Source organism: Heterocephalus glaber, unplaced genomic scaffold (genome assembly GCF_053883595.1).
Source record: "Heterocephalus glaber isolate CG9 unplaced genomic scaffold, H.glaber_assembly_v1.0 deba00001497, whole genome shotgun sequence".
In the NCBI taxonomy this organism is placed as follows: Eukaryota; Metazoa; Chordata; class Mammalia; order Rodentia; family Bathyergidae; genus Heterocephalus; species Heterocephalus glaber.
In genome coordinates this window covers 21,054,929-21,078,414 of record NW_028258320.1, presented here as the reverse complement: position 1 = coordinate 21,078,414, position 23,486 = coordinate 21,054,929, and the positions used below count along the sequence as shown (strand labels likewise).

Genomic DNA, 23,486 nt, shown 5'->3' with positions numbered 1-23,486 from the left:
CTCTAGTCCCAGAAGTATCACAGAGGTGCACAAAAATTTTGAAGTCATTTTGGTAAATTGGAATTTTGCAAGAAACCTTTCAAATATATTTGATTAATACTCACTGAATTTTGGGAAAGTTTATTTTTTGAAAAATGAGTTGATTTTATCTAGAGAAGTTCTCATATTTGGTTTTCACATTTAAAAATACTAAACGGGCATATGTCATTAAAATGACTGTAAATTAATGAAGTGTTCCTGATTCCATTTTAGTTTTCTAAAAGTGTTACTATCTCTGAAAAAATTTTAAATAAATACCTTCACTATAAATTCATGTAGATCACATGATTTAATCTTTTACTACTTTTCTTTTGTTATAAATGCACTTTTTTATTATATTCCTTAAGCGCATGTAGTAGTAATAAATTTCAAAAATATGATGAAGCTGCTAAATGTCAAGCGGAAATAGTCTTTGTTGCGTTTTTTATGAGATTTTTAATTTAAAAAATTTTTTAATCTAAAATTTTAAAATGCTTTCTCTTTGAAATGATTTTATTTTGATGAAAGGTCACAAATGGATGAACTTGGATTTGTGGAGAGAATGTGCTCTTAAAAATTCCTATGTCTAAATGCTAATCCCTGATGTGATTATATTTGGTGATAGGATTTTGAGTAGATATTTGGTCATGAAGATAGACCCCTTACCGTAGATTTAGTGCTTTCACAAGAAGAGACATGAGAGAAAGCTTGTTTCCATTCTCTCCACTCTTTACTATGTAGGAAGACAGCAAAATGAAACTGTCTACAAACAAGAAAGAAGGCCCTTAGGAGAAACACACAGTGCTGGCATCCTGAATTTGGACTTCTAGACTCCTGCTGTTTAAGGACCTCAACCTATGGTTTTATCACTACATGGTTTAGATATGTTACAGTAGCTGGAAATAAGACACTGGATTATGCAAAAACAAAATTAGAAAAAAAAACATTTCTGGAAGTGAAAGGAGTTTTATAGATGAAACTAACAGAACAAGAACATATACCTCAGTATTTATTTGTATTTATTGTATTCTGTAATACACATTACATATTAATGTTTTTCCATTGTAATTGGAAAATGAATCACATAACATTTAACCATCAATTGCTATTATGTAACATACAGGTCTAATTGTTAAAATAATATTAATAGCTACCAAAATTTTGAAATAAGACTATAGAGCAGACATTTCAAGAGTTCTATTAAATATAAATCACTACAAAAACTCCAAGAGATAAATTTTTTTGCCTGAATTTTATAGGCAACAAAGATAAGGCTTGAATTGGGTAAATAATTTGTCTAAATCACATTGTTGATAAATACTGGCATTAAAATTCAAATCTAAATTTGATTATAATCTCCAAAAATATTAGTTGCCTATTAAAACAAAGAAAACTAAATTTCTAATATTTTTATATTTTATTTTCTTTTGAAAAACTGATACATTGGTATTTTTGTTTTGTTTTGTTTTGCAAAATAATTACTTTATGGCCATTACAGCAATAGTATCAACAAAAAAAAAGAAATATTTAAAATATGGACAATACATCCACTTCTCAAAAATGAGGAGTGCATGAGGTGAGCAGCAATCTCTAAAAGCAAAGAAATAATACAAATTTTTAATATTTTGAAGTTTCTTCTTCAGTTATTAAATCGATGCAATACTTTAAGAATTTGCAAACATATAGATAGCAAATATATCAACTAGTCTAGTATGCAGATAAATAAATCAGATTAAAAGGGCAAAGTTAAAGAAAATTATGTTCATAGAAATACTGGAAGTCTCCTGACATCTCTGCTGGCACTTGAGTATTTTAGGCTTATATTGTTTGAATGCTTTTCACAATTATTTAATAATAAAACTAAACTTTGGCTTTTCAGCTTCCAAATTGAAAGCTTTCTCTACATGACCAGGCAAAAAAACTGATATTTAGAGCAATTTTTTGTGAACTGGTGCCTACTAAGAGTATAACAACTTAGAAAGAATTAGTTATGTAGAGGACTACTAAAAAGAATTCTTTCTTCCACAGTATTTTGTACTGTCACCCAATCAAATTTATTAAGGGTTCCTAGTGAGATGTGCATTGTATTTTTTATTCATTCACTTAATATATGTCTACTGAGTGTCTATGGTATGACAGCTCCTTGATTATGCTTCCAATATTAGATGATAGACAAGAAAATAGAGTTGAAAGATACATATACTAGGAAAAATAGATTTGGTTACATAAGAACATATTGTGCATAAACCATGTAAAACTTATGGTGAGCAGTGAGTAAGATGGCCCAATACCTTTGCATCCTGATCTTCATGCCCTACGCAAAACCTTCCTTTAGGTAAATCAGTAAATCTTTGGACCTAATGATTTACTTTTAACACATTGTGTAGCAAAAGCAATGCTATGACATTTCAGAAATTGTACAAAGATTTTGGTTTCCATCTTGGTCTCTTTCTCTCTCACTTCTTTCATTAGATTCCCTCCTTCAGAGGAAGGCAAGTACCAAAGTATGAGACACAGAGGCAGCACATGGAGACACCAATGTGGCTTGGAACTGAAGCCTCCTGTCAACCATCACATCAATAACCTGGAAGCAGATTCTTCAGCCCCAAGTGAATCCAGGCCAATCAATTCTCTGCAACCTTATTAGAGATATTGAACCATGATCATCCAGCTGAGCTGCTATCAGATTCCCAGCCCTCAGAAATTATGAGAAAATAAATGTTTGCTATCCCAATTTGCTAAATTTCAGGAAAATTTCCTATACAGGCATAGGTAACTAAGTATAGGAAAGATAAGATCTTTTGCCATTCTGAATGTTTAAGGACACAGGTTAATGAAAAGTAATTTGGTGGGCAGAAAACACTATTTTAAGAAATAGCCCATAAAAGGCTGAGCCAGTGTTGATGAAAAAGATTTGCCCATTCACTATTAGGATGTAATAAAAAGTTCAGTTACTCTAAATGAAATGAAAGGTTAGTCTAAGAAACTAAGGTTTCAGAGCTTAGAAAGTTCTCTGTGAATAATAGCAGAGTCCAGCAATTTTGAGTGCATGGTGTCGATGCAGTGTTCTGAATGTTAATGTTCTTTCAAAATTCATATATTGAAATCTCATCACCAGTATCATAGCAATAAGGGTGCTGTTTTTAGAAAGCAGTGCTTTTCTGAATGGGATTAATACTTTGATAAAAGACATTCAAAAGAACTTGTTTCTCCTTTCCACAATGTGAATAAACCTAAAAGGTGACATCTGTGAGGTGTGGGACCTTATCAGACACCCATCTTGGACTTCCTAAACTCTCAAACTGTTTGCAATATATTTAAGGCTGTAAATAAGTTAATTGGCTACAACTTTATTTATAGTAGTCCAAATGGAATGAGAAAGTTTAATTACAAAAGCTTATAGAGTATTTTTTTAAATGAAACTAAATTTGCAGTTAACAACAAATCCTCGAGCAATTATTTAACTCACTATGCATGATTAAGGTAGTGTTTATGTATGCATGTGCATGGGTGTATGTCTCTTGTTCTTTTTCATACTGTTCTGTAAAATAAATAAGTTATGACTATAATAATTATGTAAAGTTAGATAATTTAAAGGGTTTGCAAAATTGTACAGAGCCTATTCTTATAGGACTTATGTAAAAAAGTTTATACTACAAAAGGAGAAAACTGTGAAGGATGCATTAAGGCTTTGGAAGTTTGCAGGCACATCTACCCAGGGTCCTTTTACAGGATGCAGTTTATCTTAAGATTATGAACCACCCAAGTTTATGCAACAAATTTTGGTTTTAGTAGAGTTCAGGGAAATAATTTCAGCAGGGTCTTTCTATCCTTTACCGGACAAATAGCCAATTCAAGCTACACAAACTGTTTGAACCAGGTGTAAGTCATCAACTTACATATTCTTTAACAATATGGTCAAGCTGGCTATGGATGTCACCAAGTGGATTTCAAAAGATTACCATTAAAAGCGAAATAAATCAATTGTTTTACATACAATACATAGACTATACATCAATATTTATATTATATAAGGTAAAAAATATGATACTGTGTCTATATAACATATTACTATAAATGTATATAAATATACACACATAGGGATATGTATGTATATTTCATTTATATATGTATATATAAATATGGGTAATATATACTTATAACTGGTAAAAGAGATAATGCTTATACTCCCACCAACAGTGGAGAAGGGTTCCTTTTTTCCCACAGCCCCACCAGTATTAGTTATTGGTTGATTTCTTTCTTTTTCTTTTAATTGGTACATTTTATTGGTACACTTTAGGTATACAATTCATTTACATTTATCATTGGGTGTTTGTACCTGTACATGATATATCTTGGATCTTATTTTTTTCCCCATTACCTGTGTGCCCTTCACCCCCTCCACCCTTCCCTATTTACATAGATTTCATTTCCATTTTTTTTTCTTTTTTCATAGTTTTTCCTTTCCCTCTTTTCCTTTCCCCTTCCCTTCCCTTCACTCCCTTGTCTTTGGACCTTTTTTCCTATTTCAAATTATCAATTATTCATTTTAATCATTTTAACTCTTGTTTACGCTATCAGTTTCTCACACTAGTGAAACTAGTCGGTATTTACACATGTGTCCTATTTATTTAACTTAAGAGTATGGCCTCGATATGCATCCATTTAGCTATAAATTACTCTAGTTTTTCGTTCTTTATGGCTGGTACTCCATTTTATAAAATGGAGTAATAATATGGTACTCCGTTTTATAAAAAAATAAACAACACATTTTCTTTATCCAGTTTCCAGTTGAGCACTTGGGCTGCTTCCAAGCTTTAGCTATTACAAACTGTGCCGCTATGAACATGGGTGCACATATATCACTGTGGTATGACTCTTTTAATTCTTTTGGGAAGATACTCAGCAGGGGAATAGCTGGGTCAAATGGAACCTCTAGTCCTAGTTCTTTGCGGTATCTCCATACTGACTGCCACAGTGGTTGCACCAGTCTGCACTCCCACCAACAATGGAGAAGGGTTCCTTTCTCCTCACAACCCCGCCAGCATTTGTTATTTGTGGATTTCTTGATAGTAACCATTCTTTGTGGGGTGAGGTGGAATCTCAGTGTTGTTTTCATCTACATCTTTTGAATGACCAGTGATGTTGAACATTTTTTCATATATTTGTTTGCTGCTTTTACTTCTTTGTCTGAGAAATGTCTGTTCATTTCAGATGCCCATTTTTGAGCTGGGTCTTTGAATTTGGGGGGGTCTGATTTTTTTCAATTATTTATATTTTCTAGATAGCAGTCCTTTGTCTGAAGTACAGCTGGTAAAATGTTTTCCCATATTGTAGGTTGTCTGTTAGCTCTGTTGGTGGTTTCCTTTGCAGTGCAGAAGCTTTTTAATAAGATGAGGTCCCAGTTGTTGATTCTTTCTCCTAGTTTCCATGATGTTGAGGTTTTGTTCATAAAGTATTTTCCTATGCCAATGTCTTCAAGAGTTCTACCTAACTTATCTTCCAGTAAGTTTAGTGTTTCTGTCTTAATATTTATATCTTTAATCCACTTCAATCTTAGCTTAGTGCATGGTGATAGGTATGGGTCTAGTTTCAATCTTTGGCAGGTTGAAATCCAGTTTTTCCAACACCATTTATTAAATAGGCTATCTTTCCTCCAGTGATGGTGGTTGGCTCCTTTGTCAAAGATAAGGCGGCTGAGCATGTCTGGAGTTGTTTCTGCATCTTCTAATCTATTCCACTGATCCTCAGGTCTGTTCCTTTGCCAGTACCATACTGATTTTATCTTTCTGGAGTAAGACTGAATCTCAGCATTGTTTTAATTTGTATCTCTTGAATGACTAGTGATGTGGAACATTTTTTGATATATTTATTTGCCATTTGTATTTCTTCATCTGGTTCATCTAGTGCAACCACAGTGGAAATCATTGTGAAGAGTCCTCAAACAACTAGGACTAAAGGTTACATTTGACTCAGCTATTCTCCTTCTTGTTATCTTCCCAAAAGAATTAAAAGCAACATACCACAGAGATATATGCCCATCCATGTTTATAGCAGCACAATTTGTAACACCTAAATCTTGGAAACAACCCAAATGTCCATCAACTGATGAAGAGATACAAAAGATGTAGTTATTTTTATGTAATAGAGTACAACTGAGCCATAAAGAAGGATAAACTTGAGGCATTTCTAGGTAAATGGGTGCAGCTGGAAACTAAACTCTTAAATGAAATAAATCAGACACACATATGTAAATATTGCATTGTCTCTCTGGTATGAGAAACCGAAAGTGTAAACAAAGACCAAAATGTATAATAGATATTTGAAATAGCAAAAAAAAAAAAAAATTCAAATAGGATAGGGAACTAGGGAGGGGGGAGAAGGGAAGGAAGGAATGGAAAAGAAAAAAATCAAGAAAGGAAACATAAAATGGAAACAAAGTTGTGTTAGTAAGGGGGAAAATAAGGGTTGAAGGGAGGGGAGGGGAATGGAAAAAAAGAAGAATCAAGTTATATCACGTACTGGTACAAATTCCCTATAATGAATAAGATACTGCTTACCATGTGACACTAAAATCTAGTTTCTTAACAATTAAAAAAGAAATGGCAATTATAGACAGTGACTATATAAAAAAAATAAACTATAATCAAATAAGAGTACAACCAAATCTTAAAATTTTGGGATCATATATTTAGATATGTAAATTCTAAGTCACCTTGGTGAATTGAGGACTAGTATATTCACATATTTTAGTGAGGATAGTGAATTAATTTTTTTATTGTGTGACTAATTTGGTAATTCTGTTTGTCTGACTCTCTTCCAGGCTTCTTTTTAAATTTTCTTCTTGAAGCCCACTTATCGCATGCTCTCATTTAGACCAATTGCTTTCTAGACCTTCTGGTTATCAGTCATTATTTTTTGTATTCATTACATTCCTGAAATAGATTCACTATTTGTTTCCATTTCTTACTATTTCTATTGCTTTCATCTCTCATTTTATTTAAGGATTTTTTGAGTCATTTCTCTAAAAGGGGACTGTGTGGATTGAATTTTGTGGTTCTTAGTCATTCAAAAAAGGTTATATTTTGCCACATAAGTTGGGTGACATAGAATTTGTGCTAGTCTGCTTTTCATTGTTACAGAAAAATACCTGAGGCTGAGTACTTTATACAGAAAGGAGGAACAATTAGTTCACAATTCTGAGATTCAAGGGCAAGGCATTGGCACTTGTTCAAATCTGCTGACGATCAAGGCAAGCACTCTGCCAAAATAGTCAGATAGCCTGAGGTCCTTCTCTCACTTTTGAGGAAATGTCCTCAATGACCTATGGACTTTCAACTAGGCCACACCTTCCCAGGTCCCACCTGCTTTTAACATCCTCACACTCAGGATCAAGGTTGAGAGCGAAATTCAAAACCACATCCAAGACAAAGCAGGATTATAAGTTTATATTAATTTTCTCATGGAATGTGAAATCATTACTTCATTGTCATATAGAATTCAGTGGTGCTGATATGAAGTTTATACATCAAGGTTGAACTTAAATCTCCTGTGACCCTTGTGAACATTCTGGAGTGAGGCTTTTGCTGCCTTCTTTTAGATGTCTGTCTATGTCCAGTTGCTTTGTCTCTTCTGAATATTTTTTTGTTAGTTTTCTCTGATGACTATATGCTTTTGCATTTCTCATTATGAGTTTATTTTCTCTGTTTCTTTATTGTTATTTTTAAAGGAAGCTACCTTAGGATGGCACATATATACATACATCTGCTTAGTTTGGCTTCTTGCTAGATTTTTAAATATAGAGACAAATAAAAAATGTATTTTTAGTCTTGGACTCAAAGTTATTTAATTCTAACTGTGACAGAACAAATAGAACTATAAACGTAATCAATAATGACTATTAACATTAAAGAACAATGGAGAACATTAAGAAATATTTTCAAATAGAAATGGTAGAAGGAAGAATAAATAAATTAGGCTGAGAAGATGGCAAGAAAAGTATAATACTAACTTATTGCTTCTTTACATTCTAAACTAACACCTATACTCTAATTCCTCTTTTTAATTACATAGAAATTTTGAGGTCAGTGAAAAAGGAATATGAATAACCTTTCATAAATCATTCTAACTTACAATAAACACTAGACTTGAAAATATCTGAAACCTTAAAGAAATACTGCCAGCAGTGTTTATAATAAATGATGCTTTTAAGAATTTCTATATCAGCAGAGAAATTTTATAATATAAATTGTTCACTTCACTTTAACTGCTACAGATTTTGGCAGACAGTAAAATTAAATGGTGGATGATCACCAGAATATATTACATTTTTCAAGATACAACTAGGTTACTAATTCATTTCAGGAATAGAAACCTCATGGTAGGTCCTTTGCCTCTTGTACAGAGTTGTTGAGAGCAATACTTTCTTCTATTATTGATGAAAATGGAGGCTGGAAATCACCAAAAGTTACAAAACTTGTGAAACGAAAGTATATTACAGAGGAAATTAACATGGTATATAGTAGCAAGAGCTTTCTAGTTGAAAATCTCTGGCTTTCCTTGATTTCTATCTCCCTAAATTGCTTAATTAGACACTTCATTGATGTCTACTTTCTCTATTACTTGCATTGTTCTTCCATCTATATGGCTATTACTTAGAATATTTTTTCCTCCTTCAGTGAAACCTTTCATTTACTGAAGATCTTGTGAGATCTACTCTCTACATTTTCTCCCAGTGTAAGAGAGGTACATAATGTTGAAATCATCTAGCCACAATAAATTATTTATTAACTACATTGAATAAAATGCTCACATATATTAATAAATCTTATAGATACTGCCATATTTGCAAATATTAGCCTGCAAATTAGTTTTTAATATAGTAGTTTGTGCCCTCATCTTTGTTTTCATATCACTGAAGCCTGATAGCACAGATGTACTATGCCTTATTTGGGCAACAGCCACAGATACATTCACCTTAGGAGTGCTGAATTCTTCATTTAGTATACTTGCTCTTATCTTGAAATTTGACAATATATTAACATTTTTGTGACCATCTCCATCCAACCAGGACTATAGCTGAGGAACTCCAGAAAAATTAACATGAAATACATTGTTGTGAAGGACAAGCTGAGGATGAAATGCCTAAAACCATTGCCAATGAAGTTCTGATGTCTGCAAAAATTATTTACCACGAAGAGAAATGGAAGTTGATTTACACACTTGAATTCACTGATTTATTCTCTCTTTAAAGTCAGAGGAAACAAAATGTAAGGGACACAGTACCTCAGTTCATGTCATAGACTCAATAATCTTGAACCTCAATTTCAGTTTTACAGGTAAGTATATAAAAGTTTTATCTGCTTATATTTATCAGCTCACATTATATATAATAAATATATGGTCAGACAATATATAAAATTCTTTCCTAATACTTGAAATATAACAACTGAAAGGAGGTATTTAACTAGTTTCAAAAATCTGGTTTTCAAGATGGAGTGGAAGGGGAGAAGATTTCTACTAGATATTGTCTACATTTTCAAAAAATATCTTCTGTAATAGTTTATAAAATATTTTACCTTTTCCAGACTTAATTGTTGGATTACACATAGATAACTGTCTAGCCCTCAGTTTCCTGCCACCTGTGCTATGACATAGTGGTGAGCTAGTGAGTTGAGGGGTGTTGAAAGATAGATCTCCTTACCTCTCAGGGAATTTGGAAATAAGCAAAGATTGGCTCCACACCTCAGGGCTTCTAATCCCTGCTGATTTTGAGTAGCCACTTCCCTATTCCCAATGGTCAAGCAAGCACTGTGATTTTAGAAGGTACTTATCTATACAAAGAACACTAGTACTTAGTATCTTAAAATTAATGAAGTAAAAGTCCTCATTTCTTCGAATTTCAGAGAAAATGGCACTTTTTGACTCAGTATTATTGTACATTTGAAAAATAATAAGAGAGAAGGCTTAATTTTTCTATCATTATTAATTTATGTTAATTTTCCCATCATTATTGTAGTCAAAAAAAGAAAAGAAATCATTGAAAGATATACTTTTATGCTTTTTCCAAAACCTTATAGATCTGCTTAGGTTTTCATGGAAACAGCAACACAAACACGATCTTCTTAAAGAAGATTATCTTGGCAATGAATCATATTCACATCATATAATCTGGTACAGCACATCATCCCTAGAACATGCCTTATTTGGTGTGGTGTCATAAATATACTAAGCATAAAGCACACTTTGGAAATTTCATAAACCATTAGAAGGAACTGAGTTTGTAACAAGCTGTTTAAGGTCAATGCTCCCAATCAAATGATGTGATGATTGGAAGTGGTTCCATGTCTTGGTGATGACCAATCAGGTTGATAGAATCAATGCTTAATCTCCCCTCTCTGGATCATTTTACTTCCTTGTTGATTATCATCCTCTCCTGCACCTCATCACCACCCTCTCTTCACTCAAACTCCAAAGCCTCTTTCTATGCTGGGGAATCTGCCAGTGTGAATCAGTGTGAGGCAGAGCACTGTCTCCCCAGAAGCCCATAGGCAGGTACTTGCCCTTCCATGTGCTGCAAGCCAAATGTGAACACATTATCTACATTATGCTAATATGATACCTTTGCCCTGGAAGTGGAACTTAAAGCAAATGAAAGGAAATCAGCTATATTTTAGGATTTATTCCTGTATAGAAGTATCTGAAATGTTATGACAAAGGGAGGTACCACCTGTGAGGTGCAGTGTCATAACATTATGATGTCATGACTAACATTAAATGTTCACAGTGGGCTGGAATAGAACCTGAAACAGATGTTCTTCAAGATGATTATGACTATGGTTCCTATATCCAATGTCTCTTGTAGTATACCTGTTTGGGTGTCTTGCTCTCCAGCCTTCATGCATGTGTATGGGTGTGTTTGTGTGTGTGTGTGTGTGTGTGTGTGCGCATGCGTGTGTATGTGTTTATTTTATTTTAACCATCCATACATAAAGAGAGGTTCATTTTTTATAACACTTCCTTTCTCATAAGCTTATATTTCCATTTACTTATTAAGAAAGGTAAGAAGTATTCTCAGTTCCCCAACTGGATTGGTGCTACAAAAAATCCAGTTCTAATCAAGTAGAATATAGGCTTTGTACTTCAACATTCTAGTTGCCACACTTTATTACACTTATATTATGACCCAGGGTCCCGACTGATTAGGGAACAGAAGCACTTCCAAGGGTCTGGGATTTTGTTCTTTAGAAAAGTTGGGTTGTTGCTTAATTTTCATCTATTCAATCAATAGGAAGACACTTGGTTATCCAGGTCAGCCAAGTGATCTGCAGACAGTTGGCTTACGTTAATGTTCTCTGTCTAGTTGTCTTAAAGGGTGTCAGATTCAGGAAGGAGCCAAAAGGAAGGAAGTGCATAATTCAGAATCCTGTCTCTTACCATTACAAGGAGAGGAAAGTTTGCCAACAATGGTTTCTGAATTTAAAAGCCTTGTTGCTACCTTTTTAACAGGGATTTGCTGGAAGCATTAGTGAAATTAGGTTCAGTGGAACTTTCAACACATGTAGTTCAATGATGGTTCTTATAAGTAATTGAATACACAAAAGTCATGATCTCTTGTTCAAAAGCTTGCTGAGGAACCTATTAAAAGTATGACCCTAACTTTTCAGGAAGTGACTAACGTCTATCTCTGGACAATAATGAATCACTCTCTTAACATTTCCTCTGCTACAGCCTTTGACATAGTACATTTCTTCAAAGTATTTTTTTCTTGAATTGGGATGACAATTTATTCTCTCACTCTATCAAACTACAATTTTGTAGTAATTTTTTTTTTTTTTTTGGTACCGAGGATCGAACTTGGTTCCTTGTACTTGCGAGGCAGGTGGCAGAACCACTGAGCTAAATCCCCGACCCAATTTTGTAGTAAGTTTTAAGCTCAAAGTTTGAAGAAAGACTTAGTGATCTTCTATGTGAGATGCTGCTGGGGAAGATAAAAGTAAAGGGAGTGTGATATCTACCTTTAGAAGATTTCAACTTAAAGGGAGAAACCTATATATCAATGACTGATTATTGTATGAGGCACAGCGAAACAAACATTAACTAGAGAACAAACTCATTACTGACAGATAATGGAGCAAGTAAATTTAACTGAAAGAGAATCAGAAACACCTTTGCAAAGGTGCTGGCATCTGAGAAATTGTTAAATAATGACTATATTTTGACAAGGACTTAAAGCAGAAAACAACATTGCCACTGCAGAGACAGAATTTAGCAAAAGCCCAGAGGCTCTAATGAGAGAATTTGTTTCTATTTTTGTTTAGAGTTTTTAGTCTAACCTAAGACATAAAGGTAGACTGGGAGAAATGTAAAGAGAAAAGTAGGACTGTCTTTTTCTTCTGTACTTCACATTGTATTCTGAATGGAAGTAATCTCTGCACAAGTATATCTGAAGAATTCCTCAACAGACATTTGTCTGGAATATTGCCAATGAGAGACATCCTTTATACCAAAATACATGAAAACAGAATTTACTGTTGCCAAAGAGAGTGAAGAAAGGTTTCTAGAAGATACAAGCAGTTTCTTAAAAGATGGATATATTTTGCTTAGAGAAACAAGTTATAGGGCCATTTAACATGAGAGGGACAGCATGGAGAAGATCTAAAGGCAGGAACAAGCCTGGCCATGTTTGAATGATGGTGAAAGTATCAACTTAATGGAGTACCAGGTATCTTTTGGCCCACACAGGGAAAAAATGATAGAAATAAAATTTGGGGAAGGTAAATTAAGTGAACAAAGCCAACAAAAGTCTTGTGAAGACTACTGTCCAGGCTCAGCCAAAGAGAGCATAGCATTAGGTTCCAGGCAATTCCACAGCAAAAATTATACTGGACATGTAAAAATTCTTTGAGTGATATCTGGTATACAAACTACCAATTTTCTAACACTGCTGAGCTATATAAAGCCAGAACTGCTAGGATCAAAAGCCTTTGGTTTTTATCTATAACTATTTAAGTTTGCAAGATAGAGATATAACATAAGGAAAGTAATGTGTTAATCAGGCCTTTCAGTGTAATCAAGTCTATTAAGTATCCACTTAATCAAGTCTATCTAATATTTAAACTAGTCTAAAGCAAAATAATTACAACACAATTTTGGAAATGGTCTTACATATCTTTTTAACTGTTTTATTTACTTTTAAGGAAAATATTTTAATTATATGATTTTTCTGTACACTATGGAGGGAATTCTGGATAAGCAGTTGTAGTTTGGATTTTGTTGAGGTTTTAATGAATGAGCCTTTATTTTCCATCACTATCTCTCATCAACAGTTGATGGCGTAGTGACATCTTGGTCAAGTTCAGTTATGTACCTGTTGTGTTTTGGTCAATGAGCCTGGCTGAAAATAAAACTAGGTGGAGTTTGGATGTTTGCAACAGATACTTTTGTGCCTCATAATTTCTGAATTTGATGGAGTCTATAAATCACAGGAAAATATGTCAGTGCACTTCTGCTTTAAGCTTTCTTCTAACTGTGTATGAAAGAATTAAATTTGATGTTAAGAATATAACTTGTAAGCCTTCGCCCTGCAATTCAGAAGGTTTGTTATTTAATAAAAAAGCCAATATATTTTCTTTCCCCATCAGGAATTCTTGACAGGTGGAGGAGATTAGTGACAGGAAAGAGTGGGGCAGAATAAAGAATTTCACATGGAGATTACAATATTTATGCCTCTGAGTGAATGCAGTACTCCAGATGTTGACTACATTTCACTTAAAAACAACTGCTAGCTGGTATGAACAATGTAAATGCTTGAAATGCAACACAGCAACCTTGTTTCTTAATGCTAAGAAAACACATAGATGCTCATCAAATCTTGAAAATGTGCTAATGAGCTACAAAGTCTGATTGAAATCAAAGGCATCATGTTCCAAAAACACTTTGGTGATTTAGAAAAGTATGCCTTAGGTTTCATCACTGATGACAATACTTTAAGAAAAATTTTGCCAAGATTTGAAAGTTTCAGGAATAAAAACAATTCACAGCAGCTCCTCATTAAGTCAATTTCAGTAAGCTGGTTTAGGACCTGAGAACTATATAAAGGAAAAAGAGACAAAAAGAAAAACAAGCCACATAAATAACTATTCTCTTGCTAAAATATGAACTATTAAGACTTCACAACACAAAATATAACGTTTACAATTATGTAATTTGATAATTATTCATAAATAAGTCCAAAATATTAAGCAGATTTGAACAAAGATGAACATATCCTGTTAGTTAATTGTAGAGAATAGAATACTTGCAAGTATTTTTCTTAGAAAATATCTATGGGAGAGAGAATGCTCACATTTTCAGCTTTGGTTAACATCAGGCTGATCTAATTAGGTTTTGGATCTAATTTATTGCTCAGAATTCCCTTTAGTAAAATGTGTTTTTGATATATTTCAAGGAAAGCTATTCTGGGAAAATTCAAATTTGATACATATTTCAAAAATTGTAAGATTTCTTCAAAGATGCATCAAATTCTCTGAAAAACTAAAATGATAAATTTAGGACCTCATAAACTACAGTCGTATATTAATAAGATACCTTATATAAAGAATAGCCCAGGATTATTTTATATGTATTTTATTTGTGCTACCAGGACATAATTTACCTGGATAATTTTAATTAACATTACATAGAGCTATTAAAGAAAGGACTTTTTTTGTGTTCTGATCATGACAGTATAGCCATGTTGATTAGATATCTGATAAGGTCATTATAAATCCCAGATATATTAACAAACTTGCAATTAAATGAGTAGACAATTTTCATTTTTATTTCTAATTTCAGATAGATTGGAAATTGTAGAATTTCACTTTCATTTCTTATTGTGCAAATAGTAGATATAAAAAGAAAACTCCCAGGATGCCCTACCGAAGGTTGCGAGTCGCATGGAACATGCCAAATCAGCCCGCCACAGACAGGCAGGTCTGTGGACGCCCTACTGAGGTCACGAGTCGCACGGAACATGCCGAATCAGCCCGTGCCCCAGCCGCAATCCACTGGACACTTCCCCCCCTCCTCTGTACAGCCACCTGGTTTCACACTACAAAGATGCAGAGGACACTGGACCACCAGACCACAGTACTGGGTCCCGCCACTCCCGGCCAAGAGGTAAGGGTGTCTGAACTACCGACCCACTGCTCCTGGTCCAGAGGAAGGGGCTTCCAGGCCACCATCCCTCCCGCCACTCCAGGCCCCGATGTAGGGGCTTCTGAGCTGCTGTCCTACTGCTCCTGGTCCAGAGGATGGGGCTTCTGGGCCACCATCCCTACCACTGCTCCCGGCCCCTGTCCCATATCTCCCAGCTCAGAGGAGGTGATCCTTGTGGGCACCAACAGCACCACCCACCCCCTAGTCGAAATGAGAAAACATGTAAATAAGTCTCAAAACCAGACTTCCAGATCACCTACAGCAACCCCAAAGGGAAATGAGATGGAACACTCTGAAACTCAACCACCTGGACACACTGAACTGGAAACAAAAGGGGATCTGGAAAAAATGAAATCAGAAATAATTTCTCAGATAACAGGAGAAATTGTGCCCCTAGTGCAAGACATGATTAATAAATCTAGAGAGGAGCTGAGGAACATGATGTAATCCCAACAAAAGAAACAAATGGAATCCATAAAACAGATGCAAATAGATTTCCAGGACATGAAAAACTCCACTGAAAGTCTACACAGCAGAATGAGCCAATGTGAGGACAGAATTTCAGATATAGAAGATAAGATTGCAATTAATGACCAAGAAAAGAAAAATTGCCTCAAAATTATAAGGGAACATGAGAAATCAATCCAGCAGCTTCTAGATGATGCAAAGAAGAATAACATAAGATTGATTGGAGTCAATGAAGAAAGAGGAGAGAGTGCAGATGACATAAAAAAAATCTTCACAGAAATAATGGCAGAAAACTTCCCAAGCAGGGGAAAAGAACTTGACACACAGATAAGTGAGGCATATAGGACTCCAAATATCCTTGATCAAAAAAAATCTACACATAGGCATATAATTGTTAAGATTCCAGAAACTAAATAGAAGAACAAAGTTCTACAAGCAGTTAGAGAAAAGAAACAAATCACATACAAAGGAAAGTCCATCAGAATCACAGCAGACTTCTCAACACAAACCATCAAGGCAAGAAGAGCTTGGAGTGACATATTCCAAGCCCTAAAAGAAAACAGCCTCCAACCCAGATTGATATACCCTGCAAAACTATCTTTCAAAATTGATGGAGAAATAAGATACTTTCATGACAAAGAGCACCTTAGGAACTTCGTGAATACCAAACCAGCACTCAAAAAGTTTTACACAATATTCTAGGAACAGACATTGAAGATCACAACCCCAGGAAGCAAAGCAGAATGAATCTATCTAGCATGACAAGAAATTAAATGTAAAGGAGGAGAACCCAACAAAAACAAAAAGTCTTGGCAATGGCAAGTCAATACGTTTCAGTTATAACCATCAATGTTAATGGTCTCAATTCACCAATCAAAAGAAATAGACTGGCAGAATGGGTCAAGAAGCAAAATCCAACAATATGCTGCATACAAGAAACATACTTAATTCAAAATGAAACTCATAGACTGAAAGTTAAAGGATGGAAAACAATACTCCATTCGACAGGAACCTGAAAAAAAGCAGGAGTAGCTATCCTCTTTGCAGACCAAGTAAATTTCAAACCAACAGTGATTAAGAGAGATGAAGAAGGACACTACATCCTTGTAAAGGGCAGAATCCAAGAGGAAGAAATGACAATCATAAATATCTATGCACCAAACACTAGTGCACCCAACTATATAAAACAAATACTAATGGACATGAAAAGTCATAAATGCACTAATACAATTGTAGTGGGGGACCTCAACATTCCACTGTCACAAATAGATAGATCAACTAGACAAAAAATAAGTAATGAAATACTAGAACTCAATCGAACTCTTGAACAAATGAACTTAGCAGATGTTTACAGAGTCTTCCACCCCACAAAATCAGAATACACATTCTTCTCAGCTGCACATGGGTCATTCTCCAAAATAGACCACATACTCACACATAGAACATGTTGAAGTAAGTGCAAAGAACTTGAATTTATCCCCTGTATATTATCAGACCATAGTGCAATGAAATCAGAGATCCATAGCAAAAGAAACTGGAAAAATTTCATAAACACATGGAAATTGAACAACACATTTCTGAATAAGCAATGAGTCACAGTGGAAATTAAAGAAGAAATCAGACAGTTCCTTCAATTAAATGACAATGACAATACAACATATCAGAATCTATGGGACACAATGAAAGCAGTCTTACGAGGGAAATTCATAGCAGTGAATATACATATTAGGAAAACAGAACGAGCCCAACTAAACAACCTGATGCTGCACCTCAAGCTTCTAGAAAAAGAAGAGCAGGACAACCCCAAAGCTCATACAAGGGAGGAAATTATAAAGATCAGAGGAGAAATCAATGCAATGGAGACTAAGAGAATGATATAAAAAATCAATGAAGCCAAGAGTTGGTTCTTTGAAAGAATCAACAAAATTGACAAACCCTTAGCCAAACTTATCAGAAAAAGGAAAGAAAAGGCCCAAATCCATACAATTAAGAATGAAAAGTGTGAAATTACAACAGACTCAGCAGAAATCCAGAGGATCATCAATACCTACTTCCAGAACCCATACGCCAGTAAGATGGAAAACACAGAAGAAATGGACAGATTCCTAGATACATATGAATTTCCAAAGTTGAACGAAGAAGACCTAAAAATTGTGAACAATTCAATATTAACCAATGAAATTGAAAACATAATTATCAACTAAGAAAAGCCTGGGCTCTGATAGCTTCACTGCTGAATTCTACAAGACATTTAGAGAGGAACTACTGCCACTACTGTTTAAACTCTTCAATGAAATTGAAAGGGAAGCAATACTCCCAAATTCATTCCTGGAAGCAAGCATCACCTTGATCCTCAAAGCAGAGAAAGACCCAACTGAAAAGTAGAACTATAGGCCAATAACACTAATGAACATAGATGCAAAAATCCTTAATAAGTTAATGGCAAACAGAATGCAGAAAATCATCAAGAATATCATACACCCTGATCAAGTGGCATTCATCCCAGGGATGCAGGGATGGTTCAACATATGCAAATCAATCAATGTAATACACTATATCATTAGAGCCAAGGACAAAAGCCATATGATTATCTCCATAGACGCAGAAAAAGCATTTGACAAAATCCAACATGGATTTATGATAAAAACCCTACAAAAAATTGCAATAGATGGTCTCTACCTCAAACTGATAGAAGCCATCTATGAAAAACCAACAGCCTATGTCATACTAAATGGTCAAAAACAGAAATCCTTCACACTAAAATCAGGAACAAGACAAGGATGTCCACTATCACCACTCTTGTTCAATAGAGTTTTGGATACATTAGCCACTGCAATTAAACAAGAGAAAGAAATAAAAGGAATAAAGATAGGAAAAGAAGAAGTCAAATTGTCATTATTTGCAAATGACATGATAGTGTATATAGTAGACCCCAAGAACTCCACCAAAAGTCTTCTAGACTTAATAACCAAATTCAGACAAGTAGCTGGTTACAAGGCTAACACACAAAACTCAATAGCTTTCCTCTACATGAATGACAGAGTCACTGAGAGAGAAATAGGGCAAACAATTCCTTTTGCAATAGCATCCAAAAAACTGAAATACCTAGGAATCATCCTAATGAAAGAAATCAAAGACCTCTTCTCTGAAAACTATAGCACTCTGAAAAGAGAGATTGAAAATGATATCAGAAAATGGACAGACAGCCCCTGTTCCTGGGTAGGAAGGATTAATATAGTGAAAATGGCCATACTTCCAAAACTGCTATATAGATTCAATGCAATTCCAATTGAGATCCCAACATCATACTTCATGGACCTTGAGAAAACAATCCAAAAATTCATTTGGAACAAGAAGAGACCCAGAATAGCAAAAGCAATTCTAGGTAACAGAGACATGGCAGGGGGTGTCACAATTCCCAACCTGCAACTCTACTACAAAGCTACTGTGATAAAAATAGCATGGTACTGACAAAGAAACAGACCTGAGGGCCAGTGGAACAGATTAGAAGATGCAGAAACAACGCCAGACACACGCAGCCATCTCATCTTCAATAGAGGAGCCAAACACCCTCACTGGAGGAAAGATAGCCTCTTTAATAAATGGTGCTGGAAAAATTGGCTTTCAACTTGCCAAACCTTAAAACTAAACCTATATCTCTCACCATGCACTAAACTAAAATTGAAATGGATTAAAGATCTAAATAATAAAATAGGAACCCTGAACCAGTTGGAACAGAGGTTAGGCAGAACTCTTGAAGACATTGGTTAGGAAAAGATTTTATAAACAAAACCTCAGTTGCCTGTGAACTAGCACAAACAATCAACAAGTGGGAACTCTTATTAAAAAGATTCTGCACAGCAAGAGAAACCACCAGCAGTGTGAAGAGACAACCCACAATGTGGGAAAAAATCTTCACCTGCTCTTCCTCAGACAAAGGTCTACTATCTCAAATCTATAAAGAACTTAAAAAGATCAGACCTCCCAAATTTAAAGACTCAATCCAAAAATGGGCATCTGAAATGAACAGACATTTCTCAGACAAAGAATTAGAAATAGTAAATAAATACATGAAAAAATGTTGAACATCACTGGTCATTCGAGAGATGCAAATGAAAACGATGCTGAGATTCCACCTCACTCCAGAAAGAATGGCTGCTATCATGAAATCAACCAATAACAAATGCTGCTGGGGCTGTGGGGAAAGAGGAACCCTGCTCCACTGCTGGTGGGAGTGTAGACTGGTGCAACCACTGTGGAAATCAGTATGGAGATACCTCAAAGAACTAGGACTGGAAGTCCCATTTGACCCCGCTATTCCACTGCTGGGGATCTTTCCCAAAGAATTAAAGGAATCATACCACAGTGATATATGTCCGCCCATGTTCATAGCAGCACAGTTTGTGATAGCCAAAACTTGGAAACAGCCCAAATGCCCATCAACTGGAGACTGGATAAAGAAAATGTGGACTTTTTTTTAATAAAATGGAGCATTACTCAGCCATAAAAAATCAGAAATTAGAGACATTTATAGCTAAATGGATGCACATTGAGGCAGTACTCTTAAGTGAAATAAATAGGGCACACATGTATAAATACTGAATAGTTTCTCTTGTGTGAGAAACTGAAAGTGTAAATAAGGACTAAAATGTATAATAGGTAATGTGAAATAGGAAGAAAAGGGGCAAAGGGGAAGGAAGTGGGAGGGCTAGGGTATAGGATTGAAGGGAATGGGATTTATATGAGAAAATGGAAAAATAGGAACAAAATCTTTGCAAATAGGGAGGAATGGAGGGGTTGAAGGGAGGGCTGGCCAGGCGTGAAAAATAAGAACCAAGAGAGATTATGTAAAGTTGCAAATTTCCAATGATGAATGTCATTATATTGTATACCTAAAATGTACCAATGATTAGAATGAATAATCGATAATGCAAAACAGGAAGAAAAGGTTCAAAGGGGTAGGGGTAGTGGGAGGGGCAGGGGAAAGGAAAGAAGGGAAAGGAAAAATGATGAGAAATGGAAAAAATGGAAATAAAGTCTTTGTAAATAGGGAAGGGTGGAGGGCGTGAAGGGAGGGCTAGGAATGGGGAAAAAGTAAGGACCAAGATGCATTATGTAAAGGTACAATTCCCAATGAGAAATGTAATTGTGTTGTATACCTAAAATGTACCAGTAAAAGAATTTAACAAAAAAAAATTTAAAAAACTCTCATGATGTATTAAACTAAATTTACATTATGATAATAAAGAGCCTGCTTACAAGACTTTAGTAATATGCTATGAAAGTGACATGGAAAGATAAGATATCATGGCCCTGGTAGAATTTACTATTCCCTGCAAGACATCTTCATTTGTCTAAAAACCCTTGATGCATTTTTTCCCTTCACTTAAATTTCTTTCTAAAGATAGAAATTAGAGACACAGATAAATTTGTTCTTGATTTTTGCCAACAAGGTAGGACCACTTAAATCTAACAGAGGGAAGAGACACTGAATGACCATAGCACAATCAAATTCTTCAGCAAGTAAGTACATTATATTGACACACCTAACTGAAAAAGCAAAGACTATGTGCCCCGTTTGTGACACCAGTAAATTTGAGGACTGAGGATAGAAATATTAGTTTAATACCAAGTGTTGCAGATGTACTGCCTCCTTTGTTTCTTAGCACATTTTAAGCATTTTAATATTTTGAAGTGTGTTACAATAACGAGAAAACATTGCACCAAGATTCATCAATATTTTCTGTACTAACACACTAGGAAAACTAAAAACTAGTCAATTCTCTGCAAATCTTGCTGTTTACTTGTGTCAGAGATCTTCAGAACTAGTCTGTAGTGAAAGTTATTTAACTGCTGATAGGTTTCTTTTAATTCATCTCACAGGACAGCTTCACCAAAATAAAAAAAAAAAAGGAAATAAGAATTTTAAAACTAACCCATCCTTGTCTTTTCTACTCCTTTCACTAAACAAAGTGCATATCCTCCAAATTTAAAATGCCTTACGTATAATACCCAGAATGGTCCTCTAGGACGGGGGATTAAAATATGGAATTTCAAACAACAAAGGAATCACATCTATATCATTGCTTTAGTATTAAGGGGAATAATACATACATGAGGATTTCACAAATTTATAAGAATTTTCATAGGAAAGAATTCTGTCATGATTAATTGTAAAAATTGTTAACTGCCTTCATTGTTTATGAATCCACATGAATCCTGACATTTCTGTAAGTTTCTTAGAGAAATGTTAACAATAATATTAAAAAGAATGCCACTTCACTGAGTGATTCAAAGCATTTACTGGCTGATTTTAGAAAATAGTGACTAGGGTGCTGCAACCAAAACAAAATTCTAGTTATGTATTTCCTAGCCAATCAAAGACGATTATGTGCAAGAACAAAATGTTCTGCAAACAACTACAGATAAAGATAGAGAGCATTTCTCTGGAAACATGACTAACTTGCTGTGTTTCAGCAATGTAATGAAAAACCCTGAGTGTACCAATACAGCTAAAAGAGGATCTGGCGACTATTTACATACTTTTCTTTTTCTTTTTCTTTTTTTTTTTTCTGGTACCAGGAATCAAACTCACAACCTTGCATTTGCGAGGCAGGCGGGGTGCCACTGAGCTAAATCCCTGGGCCTCTATTATTACTTACTTAATACCATACCAGCCTAATTGCACTTCATAATAGCTTTGGCATTAATGAACATTCATAAGTCACTATTGTCTGTGTGTAGTTTATATAAGGCATATATTTATAAAATACTGTTTCCCCAATTAATATATTTATTTCACTGGGATAAATTTCAAATCACATTAACCAAAGAACATAAGTACCACTCAGATAGTACAAGGTTGAAATTATCTTTCCATATGTATGAATATTTAGTCACTATGCAGAATCAAATTTCAAACAGAGCAGCTGTCACTGGGTACTGAGACACTTACCAGTACTTGTAAGGAAGTTAACATTTCTCATTACACCTTCAATGTAAGCCCCTGGCTCGTAACTGTCCATTTCACCTGTGACAATGTGAGCAACTCTTGCTGCCCGCCCTCTGATAGCACCTGCAGAACGGTCTAAATTCTCAGCATCCTGGTCTCTCAAAGCTATGATGCACTTGTTGACATCTTCCAGGATATGGCTTTCTGTAAATAAGCAGATCAAATTAGTTGTTCAAAAATGTTAGATCACATAAATCTAGTATATAATGTCACATATACATAAAATTATGTTAACTTCTGATTTCAGATACATACACTGAAAGCATTGAGAACTAATTATAAATAGTAGAGATAGTTTGCTTATATCCTTTAATTCTTAAATAGCACAATATATGAAATACCAAACTTTTGTATTTAATAATTTGATTGATTACATATTATTTTAGATTTGAATCCCATTAAATTATATTTCTGATCTGAGTGATATATAGGTGGACGCTAAGGACAGTTTTTTGATTAAAATAAAAATAAAATAACAAAGATGAAAATGTTCTCATACACACATACACACTTTTAAAAGAATACATAAAAGCTAATGAATCCTAGAGGAAGATGCCTACTCTGAAAAGTGTTTCAAAATCTCCTCTCTTCTCTTGGGATGTTTTGTCATGAAGACAGGATACTTATTATAGTAGTACAATATTTTCTTTTCCTATGTAATGAGTGATACTCCCTCAGAAACTATTGAGAGATGAGCATATATGTGCAATATGAGCAAACATGGGCAAAGGTATTTTTAATAAATTAAAAAACTACTAAATGAATCAGTGTTTTGGCTTCTTGCTTTTAC

General features: G+C 34.6%; 1 protein-coding gene across 12 annotated transcripts in view; it reads right to left on the bottom strand.

Annotated features, from left to right (window-relative positions):
- Window positions 1-23,486, bottom strand: part of Ctnna3 (catenin alpha 3) — a 1,794,873-nt gene that overhangs the window by 434,834 nt on the left and 1,336,553 nt on the right. For all 12 annotated transcript variants that reach the window (XM_021259452.2, XM_021259448.2, XM_021259451.2 and 9 more), the window contains one exon: window positions 22,640-22,840. In XM_021259452.2, coding sequence (XP_021115111.1) covers window positions 22,640-22,840 — 201 coding nt within the window. The remainder of the gene's footprint in view (window positions 1-22,639; window positions 22,841-23,486) is intronic.